At 46.1% G+C, this 22,500-nt stretch overlaps 1 protein-coding gene across 3 annotated transcripts in view; it reads left to right on the forward strand.

The window, feature by feature from the left end:
- LOC123517474 overlaps positions 1-22,500 on the forward strand; it is a 117,213-nt gene that overhangs the window by 87,130 nt on the left and 7,583 nt on the right. For all 3 annotated transcript variants that reach the window (XM_045277562.1, XM_045277563.1, XM_045277561.1), the window contains one exon: positions 22,119-22,232. In XM_045277562.1, the coding sequence (XP_045133497.1) occupies positions 22,119-22,232 (114 nt within the window). The remainder of the gene's footprint in view (positions 1-22,118; positions 22,233-22,500) is intronic.

Here is a 22,500-nt window from a genome sequence, read left to right on the forward strand (position 1 = left end):
TCTCTCTCTCTCTCTCTCTCTCTCTCTCTCTCTCTCTCTCTCTCTCTCTCTCTCTCTCTCTCTCTCTCTCTCTCTCTCTCTTCTCCTCTCTCTCTTCCTCTTCTCCTCTTACTCTTTTCCTTCCTTCTTCTTCTTCTTCTCCTTCATCTTCTTCTTCTTCTTCTTCTTCTTCTTCTTCTTCTTCTTCTTCTTCTTCTTCTTCTTCTTCTTCTTCTTCTTCTTCTTCTTCTTCTTCTTCTTCTTCTTCTTCTTCTTCTTCTTCTTCTTCTTCTTCTTCTTCTTCTTCTTCTTCTTCTTCTTCTTCATCATCTTCTTCTTCTTCTTCTTCTTCTTCTTCTTCATCATCATCATCATCATCATCATCATCTTCTTCTTCTTCTTCTTCTTCTTCTTCTTCTTCTTCTTCTTCTTCTTCTTCTTCTTCTTCTTCTTCTTCTTCTTCTTCTTCTTCTTCTTCTTCATCATCATCATCATCTTCTTCTTCTTCTTCTTCTTCTTCTTCTTCTTCTTCTTCTTCTTCTTCTTCTTCTTCTTCTTCTTCTTCTTCTTCTTCTTCTTCTTCTTCTTCTTCCTTCATCATCATCATCATCATCATCTCTTCTCTTCTTCTTCTTCTTCTTCTTCTTCTTCTTCTTCTTCTTCTTCTTCTTCTTCCTCTTCTTCCTCTTCTTCCTCCCTCCTCCTCCTCCCCTCCCTCCCTCCTCCCTCCCTCCCTCCCTCCATTTCTTTTTCTTTCTATTTTACACCTTTCCCTTCTAGTAACATCCCAATTTCTTCCTCTTGCTTCTCCACCATCTCTTCTTCATTCTTCTTCCTTTAATATCTCCTGCACGTGGCCGCTGTGGTGGAAAATTTGAATTATTATGGTTAAGCAGACTTGCGGCATTCGCTGGGCTGCTCCGGGACCCAGCGCTTCATATGGCCCATATTCGCGGGGGCAAAAACTGGTTGGACGCCTGAGAAGGGAGGTTTTCGGTGAGAGCAGAAGTGAGTGCTGCAGGCGGGAGGGGAGAGCAGGGGAGTGAGGTAAGGAGGAGGAGAGGCACCATTAGTTGTGATTAAGGCTTTCAGAAGGACTGGCCTGCACGGGACGCCGCGCCGCCGCTGTGCACCGCCCCAAGCGATAAATAATTTGCGGACCTTTTTCTTCTGGTGTTCGTGTTTTCGTGTGTCCAAAGTCTGACGGGCGGGTGAGACGTGGCCAAGTGTGGTGTGCTTAGCTAAACGTGTTTGTATGATGTGTGTTGCTTGTAAGGTAAGGGGAATGTTTGGCCAATGAAATTAATGGTTCTCCTTCTGCTCTTCTCGTGTTTATTTATTTTCTTCCTTCTGTTTATTCCATCTCCTAAACTTTTTTCTTATTTATTTCTTTGTTTGTATGCGTGTGATTTACCCTTCCTGCGAGTACTTATTCCTCTTCCATTTCATTTATTCCTTTCTATCATTTTTTCTTCTTTCCTTCCTTTTTAATGTTACTTCTCTTGATCCTCATCATCGTGCTAATGCTAATCCTTATTTTATTCCTCCTCCTCCAACTCACCATTGTCTCCGAGGTCTCTCCGGCAAGGTGGTGACGTAATGCTGCATAAACTTGAAGCATTAGTTTGACTATCTTTATTTCTTTGCCACTGAGAATATTATTTGCGTCCTCAGATCCCTTTTTGAGTTATGCTGTATTACCGAAAAGGATTAGAGATGATAATGGAGTAGTAGTAGTAGTATATAGTAGTAGTAATGATAATAGTAGTAGTAGTAGTAGTAGTAGTAGTAGTAGTAGTAGTAGTAAGATTATTATGCCAACAACTCAGAGTACAAAAACAACAACAGCAGCAGCGAGGCACCAGCACCACCACCAGCAGCAGCAGCAGCAGCAGCAAGAAAAATATGAATTACCACAATGTTTCGCCCGTGGTTGTTCTTGTTCTTGGCGTATTATCATTCCATTCCAAATTCCAGAGCAGCGCGGCCCCGGGAGAAGGCGTCGCTTACTCCTCGACGCCGGCTCCAATTTTTTTGCGCATTCTTTGTCAGGTTATGATGTCTCGGTGTCAGCTTGGTGGATGTGCCTTGATACCTTTTAATCGCATCTTCACCACAGCCACTAGAGGGAGGTGTAGTAGATGCAAGACAATGTTTAGCCTCAGACAATCTTATAACCACGTAAATTTTTCAGACACCAGTTTTGTATCAGTCTTTCAAATAGTTAGAATGTAGAGAAATCAGAAAAAAAAACTCCTATTCTCTCTTATCATTATTCTCTTAAAGTGCTCCGAATGTTAACAAAGGAGGAACATAAAGGGGTTAGGAGAATAATGTAGAAAGTTAGTGACGAGAGGAGTTTGTTGAGGGAGATGTGAGAATACAAAGGGATTTCAAGTATGTATGTTTAGGATGCTGTGTTAAGAGTGAGCGTGTTGTGTTAAGCTTGAGGGAGCCCGTGGAGGTGGGAGTTCAAGGAGTAAAGCTGAGTGTGCATCGAGTTAGTGTTTGATAAAGGTGTACATTTTATCAAGTACTTTAATACGTGCCTAATGTTTCTTTCTTTATTTTACAGGTAAGTGACGAGAGGATATCCGTCGCCCTGTGTTTGGTGATGTATTCTGTATGTGTGTGTGTGTTCGTGTGCGTGTGCGTGTGCGTGTGTGCGTGTGCGTGTGTGTATTTCATGTCACTTGCATTTTGCCTCTTTGTGTGCACAGTGAGGTTTTACTTTCTCTTCGTGTGAGGATGTGTCTATATGCTGAAGTGTCTGTCTGTCCATCTTCATATTTGTCTCTGCCAGTCCGCCCTATGTCTGTATGTCTGCCTGTATGCATGTAGTCATTCACATACCACTACTCACCAAGACCTCCGTTACTCCATCTCAGGTAAGCAGTACAAAGATATTACATGATTAACCAGAATTCTAATGTATCACTCTTATACTGGTAAGCTTAGTATGTTGTGGCTATACGGATATTACCATCACGTGCCTTACACCATGAGACCCAGCCGCCGCCACCACCGTCAGGCACTTCAGTATCCATAGAACATTGAAGTGTATAGTGAATCCTGCTATTCGTGTTGCCGTGTGCATCTCGGAGCGTGCGTGAAGGCATGCGCGTTGCCAGACACGCACAACGGAGGGAATTATTTTTCTCTTTTTTTTTTTTTTCTTACATTGCGTTTCCCTTTTTTTTTTCCTTCAGACCGATCATGGAGAGTGAGTAAGAGAGAGAGAGAGAGAGAGAGAGAGAGAGAGAGAGAGAGAGAGAGAGAGAGAGAGAGAGAGAGAGAGAGAGAGAGAGAGAGCTTACATGGCTGCCCGAGAAAATGATGGAAAAAAGGGAAAGGGAGGAAATGAGGGAAAGGGGAAAGGGAAGAGAGGGAAAGGAGAAAATAAGAAAGCCTGAAGAAATTGCTCGCAAACAGACGATGTTGACATGAGACTCACCACAAAGGAATGACTGTATAATTAGGAGGAGGAAGAGGAGGAGGAGGAGGAGGAGGGGATGATGACAGGGAAGAAAGGAAGGAAGGAAAGGAAGAGAGAGAAAAAGTGAAGGAAACTGAGCTGCCACATGAGAGAAACCATCAACATTGTAATTTATAGAAGAACAAAAAAAGATGGAAGGATGAAAGAAGAGAAGGATAGATAGGTGGATTTATAAATAGATGGGTTGATGAATAGATAAGAAGACAGCTAGATAGATAGATGAAAAAACAGATTGAAGAAAAAGGCGACAAGTGTGACGCTGAGAAACTTTCCCACCGCAAGCCGGGAAGAGGTGAGTGTGAGTGTGTGGTGAGAGCGGGGCAGGATAATGATTCCCCAGCTGATCGCCCTCAACGAGATGTCTGCGTGACCTCTTGACGCTGCGGTTGCTATTCTAAGAGACATACACATCATCGGAGCAAAAGCTTTCTTTACCGTGAGTGAAAGCCGTACAAGATCAATATGGAACAGTATGGTGCTCACTACTTTCCCTTCAGTGATTCCCTGCCTAGCTCAAATCACCTACTGTTTGTTTTGAACGTCAATGTTTCCGCAGGAAGGCGGCGGAGAAACTGCGCCATTCAAAGGTTGTAGGCGAGGCGAAAGGCAGACGTGAAAGGGAAGAAAAGAGGAAGAAGTTGAATTTATCTGATTCTCAATATAACGGAAACGAAAAACTTCGTAATTCTATTTCGATTTCCGTTCCATCTTCATATTCTGTATAATAGAGAAATGCTGCTTCCATTGTAAGCCTGTATGACGCAAGGCAGCCTTCTACTTCAGGATATAGAGTGTGTGTGTGTGTGTGTGTGTGTGTGTGTGTGTGTGTGTGTGTGTGTGTGTGTGTGTGTGTGTGTGTGTGTGTGTGTGTGTGTGTGTGTGTTTGTCTGTCTGTCTGTCTGTCTATCAGTTTGTGTGCCTGGCTGTCACTTTTGTATTTATGATGGCGTGGAAAGTGCCGGTAGTGACGGAAATCTACGTGTGCGTGCATCTGAGGAGAGAACCTCCTCCTCCTCCTCCTCCTCCTCCTCCTCCTGTAGAAACCCCACGGCATCACCTGCTGGAAATAAGTGCAATAACAGCCAGCGCCGCCCATGGCGAGGCTTGATTCCAGCTCTCCATCGATGTCCAAGGAAAGCGAAAGAAAAGCTCCACGCATTCATGTTCGTGAGGGAACTGGAGTGACTCCTGATTAGCAACGTCCAGGAAAGTGATGCAGCCTTGATCCTGCGTTTTCTCTTGGGCTTTCGTGTGTGTGTGTGTGTGTGTGTGTGTGTGTGTGTGTGTGTGTGTGTGTGTGTGTGTGTGTGTGTGTGTGTGTGTGTATGTGAACTCATTGGCAGTATCATGAAGCGTACATGTTCCTGTACTTTCCTCGGTTCTTTGATGAGTGCTGGTGGCTGACGGGAAGGAAGAGATAAACAATAAGTGGGACGTAGAGGAAAAATCAGACAAAAAATAAATTCAAGTCAACCGGAAATTGTATGGACACCTTTTCATAAACAATAATTGCTGTGGTAAGCTGTGGCAACGCGAGTAATGGTCTTAATGGCAGATAATGATAATGACTCTGATCAATGATTTCTTCAAGAGGAAAAGACTTGGTGTCAGTCGTTTAACTTTTATATGTCACTTAGGAAAATATACTCAACAAACTGTAGAGAGCAGAAAATACCTGTTTGGGAAATTCCGCTACATTAATCCTTGAAGAGCCTTCCCCTTTGCTTTCATTTTCCTCCCACTTCCTCTTCCTGTTGTCTCCTCCTCCTCCTCCTCCTCCTCCTCCTCCTCCTCTTTTTCCTCCTCCTCGTTTTCAGCAGGCAATTGTCAGATCGTGGATTGGTTACTTTTAACGGTATTCATCCGAAAAATCAAGAAATTAATCCACAGGAGTAAATAGATAAATAAAAAGTAAAAAAATAGAAAAATATCACATAATTCATTGATTCCGAAAAGCCGCAGAAGTTTCTTAATTCTTAGAAAGGCATCCACGAAGCGCATTTTGATTCCAAACATAACAAGTGTGATTATGATAAGCACAGTGATCCGCTGTACGATGTGAACTAAGACTTATAGAGATTAACCTTAAATGCTTAAATGAATGATAATTTGAAAACAAAGCAGTTACCAGGCAGTTGAGATTCATAACCAAGAATTTTAGGTGCGAGATATTGATAGTAAAATTGCTACTGCGCGACATGCTTGTGACGAGCAACAGCCTTGCTGAGGGAAGCAGTGTGAGTCTGAAAAGGCATCGAGTTACTAGAAAGTCAGAGCCCAGCCACAAAAATAATTCCGATATATCAGATCTTAGAGAAATTTAAACGTGTCGCTTTCATTGCTAAGGAAAAGGAAACTGTGAAAACATAAAAACAAATCTTATACTTTTTTGATGAATTTGAAACTTCAATCACCGAAGTGTTTTTTTTTTTTTTATCTCAGAATTAAATAGATGAGGAGAAACAACGACATGCTTGTAGACACAACGCACAAAAACTCAGAAATCTGTGAACAGGATATCCACTGTTTCTTTGCTCCTCAAGAAAGTGGACACTGCTCTTCGCTGACTGTTTTCCTGGTTGGGGGAGGAAGGTGGGGACGCTTTTACCAAGTGAACTGTGCAAAAACCTCATTCCATTCAAAATAAAAATCGTAACGTGTGCCTTCGGTCTCTAGGTGGGAGACGTGGGAGGAAGGAGTAGAAGACTCAAAAAGGGAATGTTGCTATAAGCCAAAAAGTTTTAGGTTTCTTGTTATTTCTATATTCTGATGGTTATTCTTTTCCTTCCTTTACTTTTATTATTCCTCCCGTTATCTTCTTCCCATCACGTCTCACACCATTTCTTCAGCACTTACTTTGTCATTGTTATTTTCTCCACTTCATTCTCGACCTCTGCATCACCATTCCCTCCTTCCACATTCCATCATTTCCTCATTCTCATCTTCTCACATTTTTTTTTCTTCATCTCCAGACTCTCCTCTTTGTAACCTCACTACTCCCCCAAACACCCTCTCCCTCCTCTCCCCCACCTGCCTCCCCCTCTCTTCCATTCCTTTCTCCCTCTCTCTCTGTCTCTCTCTCTCCCCTCTCCTCCCCTCACCTCACCTATCCCCTCTTCTTACCTTTAGCATTCACCTCCACCCCGTCACCTTTACATATGTCACACACACACACACACACACACACACACACACACACACACACACACACACACACACACACACACACACACACACACACACACACACACACACACACACACACACACACACACACACACACACACACACACACACACACACACCTTTTCAGTATGAAGAATAATTATGCTTGTTGTTAAGGCGTCAGGAAAATATTTTTAAGGAGAGAGACAGGAACGGGCGGAAGAAGTGGCTGGGGTGGGTAGAGGTGGAGAGGCGGTGTGGTAGGGGCGAGTAGGGGTAGAGGGCGTGTGAGGCTCCAGCAGTGACAGGATGATTATTTATACCGAAAGCCGAGTGTAAGTGTTCTGGTAGCGACGCTGAGGGTAAGAATGTGTCGCTGAGAAGTAAGGGGCGGGGAGGAGTGGAGGAGAGGGTGGGTGTGGGTGTGGGGAGGTTGGGGACCCACTAGCCTACATCTGGGTGTGTGCGTGCGCGCGCGCCTGTGTGGGCTGCGGTCCGGGCCAAGACCCCCGCGCGGGACCTGCCCGACCAGTCAGTTGCCGCTGGAGCCTCGTAGTGATCGTGCGGGACATTCACGTACTCACGCCGCCATGAATCCTCGTGTGCTTTGTGCCGCCCTTCTCTATGTGGCAGCCACAGCGCTAGCCAAGCCACAGAACTTCAACTCTCTGTCGGACGCCAATCACTTCGTCGTGCAAGCACAGCCAGTATCTGAAGGCGGCTCTTCTGCTGCAGGAGTGCCTGTCTTCAACGGTATCCCCCTCACCGGCCCTGCGGCACTCTTAGCGGGTGACAAAAGTAAGTCTACCATCGAGTACCAGCAATGACTTAGCCTGTGTTAAGTGGCCTGTGTGTCTGTGTGGAGGAGACAGCCTAGTCGAGGGACAAAGAAGAGAACTATCACGTTATACAGCTTGTTCTTTGGATGAAGAAACCGTAGAGTTTTTTTGAAGTACTTCCTTCACCTACACCTGAAGGACGTAGTGTGTGCGTTAACGGACATTGGGTCACAGTTGTCACATAGGCGCGTTATAGCGTTGTAGTTAATTGCGACTTATGATGACAAAATAGTAATAATGTGTCCAAAATGGGAGTGCAGCAGGGAAGTAATAAGGAGCAGAGGCATCCTTGGCGTCCCGTTAGCCTGAGCCTCAGTCCCTGTAACTGTACGGGGAGCTGAGGCCAAGGACATGGAGCAGCCAGTCAGCCTGCGCAGGTAGGACTGGGTGAAAGGATGACCCATACCGGCAGAAACTGGATATGCCTATAAGATTGTGTTGCATTGGTCAAGCGGCACAATAAAGACTGGAGCAGGAGTCTACTTTCAAGCACCATAATGTCAGGAGCATGACGCCAGAACAAGCGCCCTCAATGGGACGACCTCCCACAAACTGACGACATAAAAAAAAAAAAACATGACCAAGTACTTTACAAAACTTGTTGTCTTTGTAACAGTGAATCTGAAAAATCCTAACAGCCAACCTACAACAGAGGCTTAGGAGGCCAGTGTAGCAACGTCAGTATAGGTCAAATTAGGTAGCAGTGGTAAGAAGTAGTGGGTCAGGTTAGGTACGCACGAACCCCTGAAGGCTACGAACAACCCTCACAGAGCTGTATCTTGGACAGAAAGTGCCACCGCTGCCCAATTAAAGACCCCACCCACCGCCCCACGCTCCACGCCCATACCGCCCCTTGCTATGGACTACAAAGCATGTTGTCGTCGTTCTCATTCTCAATAGCTGCAGGCGCGCCAAGAGAGTAGAGGTGGCGCGTAGGTATGTACAATAAACAGGACCTCAGCTAATGATCAGAGTTCGCGGCCTCTGAACTTTAAGATGTTGTTTGACGGAATGGACTCACTCTTTCAAGGTAGTTCCTCGTGCGGCAAGCCTCGCCCCTCCCTCCACTATTGCGCCTTCTTATCACGTGCATTGCGGTGGCCTCTTTTTTTTTTTTCTTTCATTTATATTCTTGTGTTATTTTTTCGTTCATTTAATCTCCCGACATGTTGTTCCCACGCTCTCGATGCTCACTATTATATTCTTCGCGTTTACAAAAGTTCGCGTTATTCTGTATCTCACAACGCCGCTTTCTCTCTCTCTCTCTCTCTCTCTCTCTCTCTCTCTCTCTCTCTCTCTCTCTCTCTCTCTCTCTCTCTCTCTCTCTCTCTCTCTCTCTCTCTCTCTCTCTCTCTCTCTCTCTCTCTCTTTCATTGTTATCCCGCTGTGTAAGGTGTCCAGTCAGCCCCAGCAGCAGCGTCCTGAGGTGTGTTGAGGCACGTGAGCAGCAGGATCCGCTCCCCCTCCCGTTAGCCTTCACCACACACCCCCACACGCCCACAATACCCACCTCCAGGCCCCTCCTCTACACGTACAGGAATTTCAATAGATAATTATCTCTATTTCCTTACCTCAGAATTGTATATTACAGTATTATTTTACACTTATTTTTATTCGGTTATTTTTACTTAAAGCCTTCGTCTCTCTTATTATTCACGATACACAGATATGCAGATTTTTTTGTATACGAATATTCTTCATCGTCTTGCCGCTGACAACATGACATCATAAGAGGAGGGTATTAATAGGGGGTGAGTAAATTAAACACCTGCAGGCAACGAAAGTCATTGGAGAAGGAGGAAGGAAGGGAGGGAGGGAGCGAGGGAAGGAATGGAAGGAAGAAGAGACGCATTGGGTGGGTCCGAAAATAATCGAGTCACTGAGAGGGTGTTTTAAAGGGCGTGTAAGGAATGGCAGACAGAGGGAGAGTTGTCTGCCTTCACCTCTTCCACTACCGCCACCGCCACCACATACCGTCTTTACCACTACTCTCACAACCCTGTTTGTTCCGCACTGTCCAGCTTGCACATTCCTCCCCGCTGCTCCTGCCTGGCCGGCCCTCACACGTCCAAGGCTACATGTCACTACCACCACCACCACCACCACAACCACCACAGTTACCCCCAACAGCAGAGAGCAACAACAAGAATTATGCTAGTCACATTCATCAAAGTCACCGTCATATGCAAAGTGACTGCATTACCAGAATAAGTCATCACAATAACACTTACCACTTTCATCGCCATCACATCCACCACCACCACCACCACCACCACCATCACCAGTGCCGCCGCCGCAGCCGCCAACGCACAGCTGTACAAAAACTCACTGGAACTTGAAAGGTTGAATTTTAGAAGTTCCGTTGCAGACCTTGATATAATGTCCCTCTGTGGCACATGATGTGGGACGTGTACGTAGTGTACGCGGTGACCTTTTTTCTTGCATTGTTTTCCTTTACTCATGCCGGACGTTAATTAATATTTCACCTTTGCTCCTGATGTAAAGGTTCATTGCTTGTGTTCATGTATGTCGATACTGACCAAGACGAGTCACGTGAGCTAGAAAACTACAGCAGGTGAGTATGGAATGTTGCGGCGGTGCTGGGTGGGGACTGCGATGTGGGTCAGTGCGGCTGTGGTGGTTACTGCTGCCGCTACTGTTGCGCTTTTACTGCTGCTTCTGGGCTGTGGGATTGAGGTTGAGCCGTTGCTACAACTTGATATTTCATATAATGCGGAGGAAAAAAAGATGGTATATGGCCAACCCGTTTATTCGTGTGCGTGATTGAGAGGTAGTCATGGATGACGTGCATGAAGGGGAGCAAGATTAGAGAACCTGTACGCGGAGTCGCTGATGGTGGATGGCGTGGCCTCAAGGTTCCCAGAGACACGGAATAAAGACGTTTCCTCATCTGGCTTGGGTCTGTTCACACTCCCTCCCTTCGGTGCCTCACGAGCTGCTTGGCTGAGCCCTGCATTGTGTCGCCGCCATCCTGCTTGTCACCTTCGCATGCTCACAGAATTACCACATCACTGCCACCTGGTACTGCTTTCTTGACACTTGAATGAAATCTCTCGAAAACTTACAAGCCTCGCGGATTGAGAGTTTTACACGGACTTGTAAAAACAGCTTCACATCCTCTGGGCATAAACACTTTCCCTTTTCGCACGTGCTGCACAAAATAAACGTTGAGCGTCTGTATGACGAGGCAGCGAAGTGTGGCGGTGTGTGGCGAGCTTCTCCCCACATCCACCCACCCCCGTTTCCCTCGCCCTCCTTACCCCACTTCTCCTCCCGTCCCTCTTTTACCGGATCATTACTTACCACTCTCTTAAGGTCACGCGGCCAAAGTTACGTATGGTATTCAAATAAAGATACCGGTAATAATGTAGGACGGTGGTGACGGTAATAATGATGATGACATTGATAGAAATAATAATAACAACAATCATGATAACAATGGACCAAAAGACAGCTCGGGCCAGAAGTGTGATATTTCCAAGCTGTATAAGACAATCAGTCGTAACGGTAACAATTGACTGCTTTAGCGCCCTATCTCACCACCGCTGGATGTCAGCAGAGAAGAAGGCAGTGCAGCAGTAGTGGCAGCTGTGGTGGTGATGACGCTGATAGGGCAAGAGGTGACAACAGTAGTGGTGATGACTGTGTGATTGCAGTATTGGTGCCAAGTGTGTGGGAACGATGAGCACAGAATATTAGGAGACTTATACTAGAGGAGCGAGTTTGTGGTGGTGGTAGTAGTGTGTGTGTGTGTGTTTGTATAAAAAGCGTGGAGACCTGTAGTTGATAAGTATTGCCTTTGGCTTTGGCGTTTGCTTGTCATGGAAACTTGTTGTAGCGCTGTTTTCAAGGTTGTGTGAAAATGGAGAGAGTTTGCCTACTGGTCGAAGCTTGGTTGGACTTGTATGGAGAAGAGAGTGTGTCGCAGCAGGGGAGGGGAGAGGAGACAGGGGGGAAAGAGTAAGTCTTGCATTAACTCCTGATCAACTCGTTCTACTTAACACAGACAGAATTAACCAGTCTCAGTAGTTCCCGCCTTGACTTTAATTCTTGTAACATGTGATTATCAATACGAATATTACCCAGACCTTCCACACACGCCTGCCCTGAACTGCCCCGGGACAAGTACACCATCTTACGTCTTTTTTTTTTTTTTTTTTTTTTTTGTGGGTCGTGGCATATACACTACGTACGTGACTAAACTTGGAATCACATCACCATCCTCCAGGGAAAGTCCTTGAGGCCTCACCAACAAGCAGTCTTCACGCCACAGCCGACACTCCACTCCCTCGCACGCACGCACACACGCACGCACTCACGCAAGCACGCAAGCACACACACACACACACACACACACACACACACACACACACACACACACACACACACACACACGGCCCGGTAGCTCAGTGGTTAGAGCGCTGGCTTCACAAGCCAGAGGACCAGGGTTCGATTCCCCGACCGGGTGGAGATATTTGGGTGTGTCTCCTAGCAGTGAGTAGGTACGGAATGTAAATCGAGGAGTTGTGACCTTGTTGTCCCGGTGTGTGGTGTGTGCCTGGTCTCAGACCTATCCCAAGATCGGAAATAATGAGCTCTGAGCTCGTTCCGTAGGGTAACGTCTGGCTGTCTCGTCAGAGACTGCAGCAGATCAAACAGTAAATTACATGTACTTGTAAGTAAATGCACGCATCATCACACACACACACACACACACACACACACACACACACACACACACAGCGGTCATAATTCGGCCACCCACATGAATGGCAGGCGATCTCGTTTGGTTACCGGGCGTCTAAACCTACTGAGAATGAATCCAGCACCAATATCGTATTATTTACATATATGATTAATCTGTAAGAGATGAGAAATTTGTGGTGAGAGGTTCGGCGAGGAGAGGCGGTGCGCTGGGGCCTCCTCATTCTTTCTCCACCCAGGCTAACTTCCAAAACTCGTTGTTCAGCTTTACTTCTCTTCATAGGATCGGCAAGTCACCTGGAAGTCGTCAGCTTGTCTTCCTTTCTCGGGAACTCGTTTACTCTGCTCCAGCTTGAACACGTCTTGCTTCTCACATTTACATATGTCTTGATGGGAACTTTCCCTTCATTGCTGGCCTGGAGGTGACTTTTAATTATAGGAAGGTTACTGTGGTGATGTCAGCGGCCGGGCTGAGTGACGCAGCTCATGGGACGACCGCATTGCGACACACCAGCCATTCACATCATGCATGGCGAAAGCATCCAATTTAGGCATCAATTCTTTATTGTTTTGACCTCCTATGTGTGTTGTGTCAGGAAAGAAAACGACCCCAGTGACCCACGAAAATGTGCAGATGCCTCGCCCCGCTCGCCGCCCACTCACTCTGCGCCAAAAAGAAGAAATAATGATAAACGTTTCCTACAGAATTAATGGATGCTCTTATCTCTTGTAAAAAAAATATATCCATCCATTTTCGTAAACAACCTTTATTAGAGCGGGATCACATGCGCGCAATTACTGTCAGCCGCGTCATCGTTGTGGTTGTTCTTGTTTTTTATTGTTGTTGTTGATAATGGCGGTAGTAGTGATGGTGATTTTCTTGTTTTTATTATTTTTCTTCTTCTTTTCTTCGTGATTTTTCTCCTTGGTATCATTCTTTTTATTCTTCCTTTTCTTCTTCTTTCTCTTCTTCTTCTTCTTCTTCTTCTTCTTCTTCTTCTTCTTCTTCTTCTTCTTCTTCTTCTTCTTCTTCTTCTTCTTCTTCTTCTTCTTGCATGTATTCCAGTAACGGGGCACCAGGGACCTCCTAAGGAAGACCTCCCGCGTTGTTGTTCTTGTTCCTTTTCCCATTTCCCGGTGTGTGTGGGGCCCAGAGGGTGTGGCTGTGGGAGGGCATTGGCTACACCAGGCGAGGCCCACTTCCTTCGTTCTTGTACCGAGGAATATTTGAAGTTTTACAGAGCGTCACCTCGTGGATGCAGGCCAGGAGGAGATATAGTATTTTGTTTGAAGTGCTTTCTTCATTACAATCGTGGAAACAAATCTGTATATAGTAGATGGATATTAATCAAGTGTTTAGTCATGGTGCTGTACACGATCATCAGCCAATTGGGTCGCCACTCGCCACGCCAGTACTAAGGGGCTGAGAGTGCTACAATTTACCACCACCGCGCGAAAGTCCTCTAGTAGCGACCCAGCGCACGCCCCTTCCTGGCACTATTCCAAGCGTAATAAGTGACCCCAGCGAGTCATGTCATAAAAGTCGACTAACGGGGCCTGGTGGGAGCGGCTGCTCACCAGGAGGCCGCCACACGCCGCAGGGAGGCTCAGGCCGCCCCTTAAGACCAAGGTGGCGGTGTGGCGAGGGTCGGTATGACATTAGGCATCCAGCCCGTGATGGACCATCCGTCTTATCCGTTTTCCTGACCGCAGACGGTTAACTTCTTTCGAGATTCTAATTAGACGCCTGTAAAGAACTCCTGGATATGTTGTTTGTACCTCGGCCAGGTCCACGGTCATTCTCTGGTCCAGCGGCTCACCATTTGAGTTCTCTAGTGAGTCTCGGCATCTCCTTTCACGCTACTTACACGATCCTGATATGGACATTAGTGCACTGTACTGCAGGGAGTAACCGGCACTCTCTCTCGTCACGATCCTGTACGAGCGTGAGCGTACTAGATACGCGCTCGGGGCGTAGCTCTGTATCTCATGCGACGTGCAGCCGAGCCGCTGTATTGAACACATCACACAAAGAAAATGTATTTCTTGGGCAGTACTGTTTATTCCCTTATCAAACCTGTTTGCCTTGTTTTGCACATGTGAATGTTAGACACATCCCTGATTCGTGTGAAAATGTAGATCAATGAAATTATAAGAAACGAGACACCACTTCAAACTGTTGCTTTCAGTTCACCATAATTTGTTAGCCATTTTTCAATGGCTGGTAAATTCAGTAGATTCATGTGACACAACTTTTTGATATCACTTCTTGGGTGTGAAGGTTGCATCCTCAATGGGGAACACCAAACACTACATGCCTTACGGTACCTTGCCTTTGTCCCTTCACTGTCATTCCCCCATTGCGTGTGTCCGGCGGTGATGCGAGGTCGAGGCATCAGGGTGTGGCTCAGAGGCTCAGCGCGACTTGGGGATTTTGCGTATCTTACTTGTGATGGAACTCATTCAGAAGTGAAACTCTTACTTCAGCTATTACACTCAAATATTATATCATTTTCATCAATGATGATTTTAGCAAAGCTCTGTGATCTTATGAAAGCTTTTTACTACATATCCTTTATTCCGCGTGCCTTCCTCAGCTCGATGCAACCCTCGACCTACCCCGGAAAGAGGAAGCCAAGTGTGATTCCCGCTCCTTCCTCTTCCTTTCCTTGCTTTGAGCGTGACCCTTTTGACCTTATCACCAAGCCACTCTAACTGTCCAGATGCTTGCGACTGGCATCTTCTGTTCCTGATTGTCTTTGTTGAGCTGTGAAATTATCAATTACACTATCTAGTTATCTAATTTAACTGTAACTCCAGAAAAAAATAGTTCACATTCAGGCTCAGAGATCTTATTTTATTACCGATGCCTTATATACAGTGGGTCAGGGATACTGGAGAAATTGAATTGTGATCAAGTGCTAAAAGCTTTTTTGCAGCCATAAATTCAAGGTCACAGAGCCAGTTGCTCGCAGCACTCAAGATAAGAAATAATTCCAAGGTGTTGGTAGCACTGTCTTCAGAGTGAGGCCGCCATTAACGACCATGATGATCCATTAGGGCGAACTATCATTTTACTTCTTTGTACGAGGTAGCACATCATGAGAGGAGACTAGAGTGAAGCAGCTGACAATGGGGCTCAGCCCATTTCTCAGCTGGCTGAAGGACACTCTTAAGAGCCGGAGAGTGGCGTAGATCGAAATAAGATTTGGTTTGTTGTCACCCTACATAAATGTCATTCAAATACCAGCTTTGAAAGACGGCTCATGTGTAAGAAGCTTTTTGATATTGGTATAATTTACCGATTACAACAGCACCAGCCAGTCATTCACAACACTACACGCCAGCTGTTCTGTTCGCTCTTCCTCTAATGTGTCTTTTGTCGAGAATCCCGCCAAACAGGAAAACGTTAGCATTACGTGGCATATATGTGATAGTTTTGTTGGCGGACACTTTCACAGTGCTGCTCGCAACGCTGATAACCGTCCCGACACCAGCAGGTGGAGCTGTCCATGCGCCGCGACATTCCACAAGGCACAGCGAAGGCTTGGTGTGGGTTAAGTGACTATCACGTAATTAGTGATTGAAGTGGTTGTATTGTTAACAGTACGTCAGCTCTCACCCCCTCGAGGTACTCCCGATGAAGAGACGAGCGCCATTACCTGTAACGGTGACGTCATTGGTTCATTGAGAAACCAAGAAGGGAAGGTTCAACAAGGGGATGACGGTCCGTCAAGTGGCGTCCGACAGTAGCGGCTCGTCCCGAATGTGTTATCCAAACCTGTTTGTCCGGCTCAGTTAGCGTGGGGACCGTCTTAACGTATTTACATATCCCAAGGTCGATCCGAGTCTGCAGTAGCTACAAAACTTGACGCCCCTAACTTGGTAACATGGTAGTTGCCATGTCCTTGTCGCAGCTCGGCCACAGCATTTCAATCTGTTAGATTATCCCACTGGTTAGTCGAAAGGATGCCGGGAGGATGCGTCGACTTGGAGAGAAAACCCGGTCACCACTCCCTCGTGATCCCATAACCGACTTCCCTCCTCCCTCCAGGTGCCCAGGGAGGCGAGATGAGATCTTTCTTACTTCGTGAAAATTGCCTTTGATTCAGCTTCTTTTATTTCCTTCTCCCTCGTTCTCTGACACCACAGCCACCTCGCCTCACTTGTCGGGATTTTCTTTACGGTCAATGCAAATTGTGAGTTTTTTACATCGTACAGTTGCGTTTTCTTATACGGTAAATATTTATCAATTTGTATGCGATCCTTCACACGCCACACAGACTGTACTTAAGTAACCACTCCCGGAACTGGCGCCACTTTTGTGGTGTAGGTGATTGCTGAGCCTGGTGGTGTGTGGCGGAGGTTGTTACGGGCGGCCAGGGTGAGGCGCCTCTTGAGAACAACGCGCCAGACCCGACACTTGGCTGCAGTGGAGTAAGTAGTGGGAGCGCGGGTCTCCGGGTCACGTTCAGGAGAAAACAGTGAGGGAAGATGCGGGTCACGGGACGTGTTGGTGACGGGTGTTGCTTCTGTATATAGTCAGCGGGACACTGGAGTGATCAGGATATGACTGAAAGGAAAGTACGTATACAGATGGAAAAGATTAAACTAATTACGGTCTCGTAGCAGCAAAGCGGATTTTCCATTTGTATGATGACTTTCCAAAGGTTTTGTCAGCCAGATTGTTGCTTTTTGTCAATGGTAGTTTCCCTCATTCGAATTGAAAGAGAAATCCATTGTTCCCGAGAAGAGACCGAACACCGGTACCTTGCCGGCTCCGGCGGCTCACCACATCCCCTCTCTGCTGCCGCCGCGTGATCGACGTGCCGCATTGAGGCGCACTGTGGTCGTGAACATTTACATAGAATAGTGTGACTTCTAATTGGTGTGTTGTTCTCGCACACGTGCGGTGTGTGTGTGTGTGTGTGTGTGTGTGTGTGTGTGTGTGTGTGTGTTTTATGCTCCGTTCCAGTTTTGTCAAGGAGTTCCGTCCCTGTAGTAGTGGTGTTCCACAATACCGGTTTGTGGGAATTGTAGGTCACGGAGAGGTGTTGCCCGCGGTGATGTGTGGAAGCCGGTGGGAGGGTTTGGGCGGAGTGCCAGCTCACAGAGTTTTTTGTGATTATTGTAAGATATAAAGTTACATATGTGACGCAGATAGTTAGGTTCATTTGAAACGATTTTTTTATTATTCTTTTCAGCGACGTTTTCATTTATTGCATATTGATTTTTTTCTTTTTTGTTTGTTTCTTATCGTGCAATACCAAACAGCTCCTGGGTATGGGACGATTCGTAACCAGGACTGGCGAGATCCATCGGCTTCCCTTCCTTTCCGCCTCACCACCCGCACTTGCAGACCTGTTCCTCTTTGCCAGCGTTACTTCTCTCCGTCTGTCAGGTCCATGGGAGTCATGGTACTGCTGATTATAATCGGAACGCTTACACCTTTCTTTCTGTTAAGCTCAATGCAATTTAGGTTGTCAAGCGCTTTTCATCTTCATGTAAGGGAATGTTTTCTATTAAGGATCTCGTCCTGTAAAAACACCAGCATTTATTTGGTAGCCATCTAGGTCAGGCGGGCAGCGTGGGCATGAAAGCGAGCCGGCCTTCGCCTCACCTGCTGTGGCTGGAGTAGCCAGGGACCCTCCTGGGTGTGGCCTGTGCACTCCCTCCTTGCATTCCCAACAGCCTTCATGTGTCTTACTGAATGAATGAGGCTCTCAACGTATCTCTGCCAGCTGAAAACAGTGCCGCTCTTTATTGTGTGTTCGGCTCTGGATGGCTGACCAACCGCACCCTCTGTTAATGTCGCAAAGCAAATAAAGACACACGTTCACTGTTGTGTACTACATAGCAACAAGACTCATTTCTTGACAAAAACATAGGGAGTGTGAGAAAAGGTGATCCTGTATCATGCAATAAGGATACTGATTGATGCGAAAAGGGTGAACATGACAGGTTAACTGCATGCCTTGTAAAGCGCGTTATTGCCGTGATAATCATAAAACCCTTTACTGGAGCAGTGCTAAGGGAAGGAAGGAAAGGGTGTGAGTTTTTTTTATTTCCTTCAGTTCTCTCTGGTAATGCCTCGATGTTTGCTGCATCTTCTCAGAAACGTTATAGCTTACAGTTCCGGTGGATGCCATGCCCTTGGTGCCACAGAATAACACCTGAGTATAAACAGGTTCATAGAAGGTGTGTGTGTGTGTGTGTGTGTGTGTGTGTGTGTGTGTGTGTGTGTGTGTGTGTGTGTGTGTGTGTGTGAGCGCGCGCGCGTGCGTGGGTGTCGAGAAGGTGGAGGGGATTAGCAATTTCGTATAATATGGGGGCACTCATACTGCAACCAGAATGGTGATGCCTCCTCCTAAAGTTCCAGCACGCGTGTTCACAGGTACAAATACACCACGAGTCAAGACTCACCTGGTGTTGTCCCTCATGGGTCTGCCGTAGGCTGCCTCCAAGCATCCAGCAGTTAAGCGATTTCGTCTTTGTGGCTGGACGCACCACACGGCTCGTTGCATCACTAGCCAGGTGTATAGATATTTCCCAAGCCTTCAGAACCAACCACCATTGTAGCCTCACGTAACTCTGGCGTGGCTCGTCATACATTATAGAGATAAAATCTTTATTTTTATTGCTTGGTCATAGGGTTGTGGAAGCTCTGTATTATCACTTTATAGGTGCTTATCATTATAATCCATTCGGACACACTTTCCTATTCAAGATTCTTAGAAAGGTATGGTAGGGCTGAGGCAGAGGCCACTCGTGAGGCGAGGCGCGTGGCCCCATGGCGGTGGCGGCGCCCGCAGCTGTGGGTCACCCGCCGCCAGAACACAGGCACCAAGTCGAATCTTCGTTTTCTTTGGCTTTCTTTATCATAACGTATTCATTCGATGGTTGCTTAGTTTGGGATGTAGCGACGTTCAGTATGATAGGCATCTTGTCTTCCAAAGAGGAAAGGATATAGAATTTTAAAAGTGAGTCCTCATGGAGAGATACCACGAAATCATTTTTGTATTTTCATCCGAAAAATCTTGTATAACATCGCCAATCCTTCTGTTCTATAACGCAATTGTTTATAATGGATGAGGTGTTGTGGTGAGTAGGGTAGACTGCGGCGGCAGCGGCCAGTATGTAGGTCACTCTGGGAGACATTCCACAAGACACATGTAGGGAGTCCTGACCTGGGAGGCAGCTAATGACAGGGTACCAAAGAGCCCACCTTACCGGGCGTGTGGGTACAAGTGAGTACAGGGGCGCCACCCTCACCCTTACCCATCCCGCTCCCACCACCACCAACACCACCACATCTAATACAGGAAGTGGTATCGCAGGTATATAAGCTGCAAAAAGAATGTCGGACTTTTTTTTTCTTTTCCTTCTTTTTTACAACACAAAATATAAGTACTGGTGTTTACGAAGGAAGATCTGTGTCGATGGTGTTATGCCAGGTACTTGTATGCTGAGCGTTGAGTGTTGAGGCAAGGACATCACGAGGCGTGGACTGGGACCCGGTAAGGATGAGGACCAGTTTAACAGCCTGTCCAGCGTGCCTTTAATGGTGATAACGGTGCCAGACACCTGGGGCTTCCCCATTTCTACCTCTTTAGCTATGCTCTCTCTCTCTCTCTCTCTCTCTCTCTCTCTCTCTCTCTCTCTCTCTCTCTCTCTCTCTCTCTCTCTCTCTCTCTCTCTCTCTCTCTCTCTCTCTCTCTCTCTCTCTCTCTCTCTCTCTCTCTCTCTCTCTCTCTCTCTCTCTCTCTCTCTCTGATCTGGTTCAGAATCTATGTGTCACTTTCTAAACCTTCAAGATGTCAAGTGTTCATATAAGTCACTTACACGGAACATTCTCATATAAGGGATCACTTGCTTGCATCCTTAATCTCTACCAGCCATTGTTGCACGTCACTGTTCGGACTTGGGAGGGAGGCTGCGCTGCCACAGAAGAGGCGAGGTTATGGATATGTCTGTTCTACGAATCTTAGCGCTGCCTGCAGCGTGACCGACACCCGGGAGGCCTTTTTGAGTTTATTCACTCTTCGTTGCCAGATACGTAGATACGTGAAGACCACCTTCTCCCATTTTTCTAATTGGCTTCAGATTTTTTTTTTTTTTTTTACTTTCCCAGAAAGATATTGTAATTTTCTTGAGCTCTTTACACTAGTAGTCATTTCCCTCAATTATTTTTTTTTCTATTTTTCATCATTATTATTATTATTATTATTATTATTATTATTATTATTATTAGTTGTTGTTGTTGTTTTTTAATCATCTTCGATGCTTCACATTCTTCCCATGTTCTTGGGATCCATTGGCAACGAGTGATGTCTGGGGAGGAGGGGGGCGGTGGCAGGTGTGGTGAGCGGGAAAGCAGCAGCCGCAAGACCTGCATTCACAAGGCCTTCATGAAAATGTCTTGCTGTGTTTTCGTCTGCCACAGCTTTCTCCTGCTGCTGATGATCAGTAATGGTGAAACTGCAGGTGAACGGTGACCTGAGGCGTCTCACCTGCCACGACACGTACTTATTCTCTTTCCCTTTTTCCTGCAAAGAGAAAGGGTTTGATGTGTGTGTGTGTGTGTGTGTGTGTGTGTGTGTGTGTGTGTGTGTGTGTGTGTGTGTGTGTGTGTGTGTGTGTGTGTGTGTCTGTCTGTCTGTCTGTTTGTTTGTGATATAAAAAAAAAAAACTAGATTTGTTAGGGAACACGATAGGAAGGCAGGAGTATTTCGTAAGGTGATCTGTGTCTTACTTCATCCTAGAGTACTGAGTGCGTTAAATGTGCGTGTCCTCTCAAGGCCGGCCGCTCAAGCACCACTTGGCGACCTCACAACAAAACACGGGAAGCGGTGTACACCTCCAGTCTGGGAGCACATATCGACCACCAAAAACTTGTATCTTCAACTTAAGGAGAGAGAGAGAGAGGAAAAAAAAAAAAAAGACTGAAGGACACATTGCTTATTCCGTTAAGTCAAAGTCTGGTATATGCTAAGACGCGTTTTTGTGATCTAGTTTTAGGCAAAGTTGCAACGTCCACCTCGTCTATCCCTGTCTTCCTAGGAAGTGAGGAGGTGGTGGCGAAGGTCTCCCTATGACTGCAGCGTCTCGATGACAGGAGGAATATTGGAGCTCTGGTGACGCAGAGGGAAGATCCGGATGTAATGCTAAGAGGCAGCGACAGGTCTGCTCGAAATCAAATACTGGTGTGAACACTTGCCGAAACGCACTCAGGCATAAGATACGAGAAAAAAAAGAAAATAAGAAATAAGAATAAGAATTCGTAAGTAAAATCGTCTGGAATGAAACTAAGGATTAGTTTTCTTGTAAGTGTTCTAGTAGTATTAACAATATCATCATCATCATCGTCATCATTAGTTTTATTATATCGCTGCTGCTGTTATCGCCTTTTTAATAATAAACAACAAAAAGTGGTTCTGTCAAAGTAATTATTTCATCAAGGAAGGAATGAACTAAAGGACTGAATCCAATGACCCTAATTATCGGGCGCTACGCAAACGGGCAGCGAGTGCTGTGTGTTTTAGTGGAGGCAGCCAGGAGCTGTCTTAATCATGAGAGATTTCCGGCAGCCACTGAGACCTGTCATGCGGGCCAGACGTCGGTCCGCTGTGGACTCAACCCGTCGCCCTTGAACGCAGCCACGCCAATACCCACGCACGCTCCCCCGGCACCCGCCTCCACCCCAAGCCTCCCGGTTCCAACTCACGCACAGCCTTCTATGACTCACCACCATAGCGTTATGATCGTGCCCTTAAAGTCTTGGATGAGGTGGAGGAAGGATTTAGATTATACTGTATGAACGTGGCAGTCTTCCACGCTCCACAAAGTGTTTTGATGTACTTTTTCCACAGGTAAATGATATACTTTTCTAACTTTTTTCTTTATTATTCTTACAGATGTGGAGACCTGCCCCAACTTCGAGACTCCTTTCCACACCATCTCCACCTGCCGCGGTGTGTCTGAGGTCATCCATGACGGCTCCTGCGACAACCAGATCACCTGGAGCAAAGGTGAGTCTTCCTGTCACTGCTTGGCGATCCACACTCATGTCAAGGGTTTATGAATAATACAGATAGCACAGAGAAAAAGATTTTAGAAAGTAGTTGCGAAACAAATCTTTAGAGCTGAAGAACAATGCTTTGATAATGTTAATGATAAAAGAATAGCTTACTGTTCAAAAGAAACTTATTCAAGACAAGGGAAGATCGAAGAAAGAAAAAAAAACTAAATCAATGGAAAAACGAAATTCATTCAGAACAAGAACAAGAAAATTCAGTT

The sequence above is a fragment of the Portunus trituberculatus genome, chromosome 42, assembly GCF_017591435.1.
Source record: "Portunus trituberculatus isolate SZX2019 chromosome 42, ASM1759143v1, whole genome shotgun sequence".
Lineage (NCBI taxonomy): Eukaryota > Metazoa > Arthropoda > Malacostraca > Decapoda > Portunidae > Portunus > Portunus trituberculatus.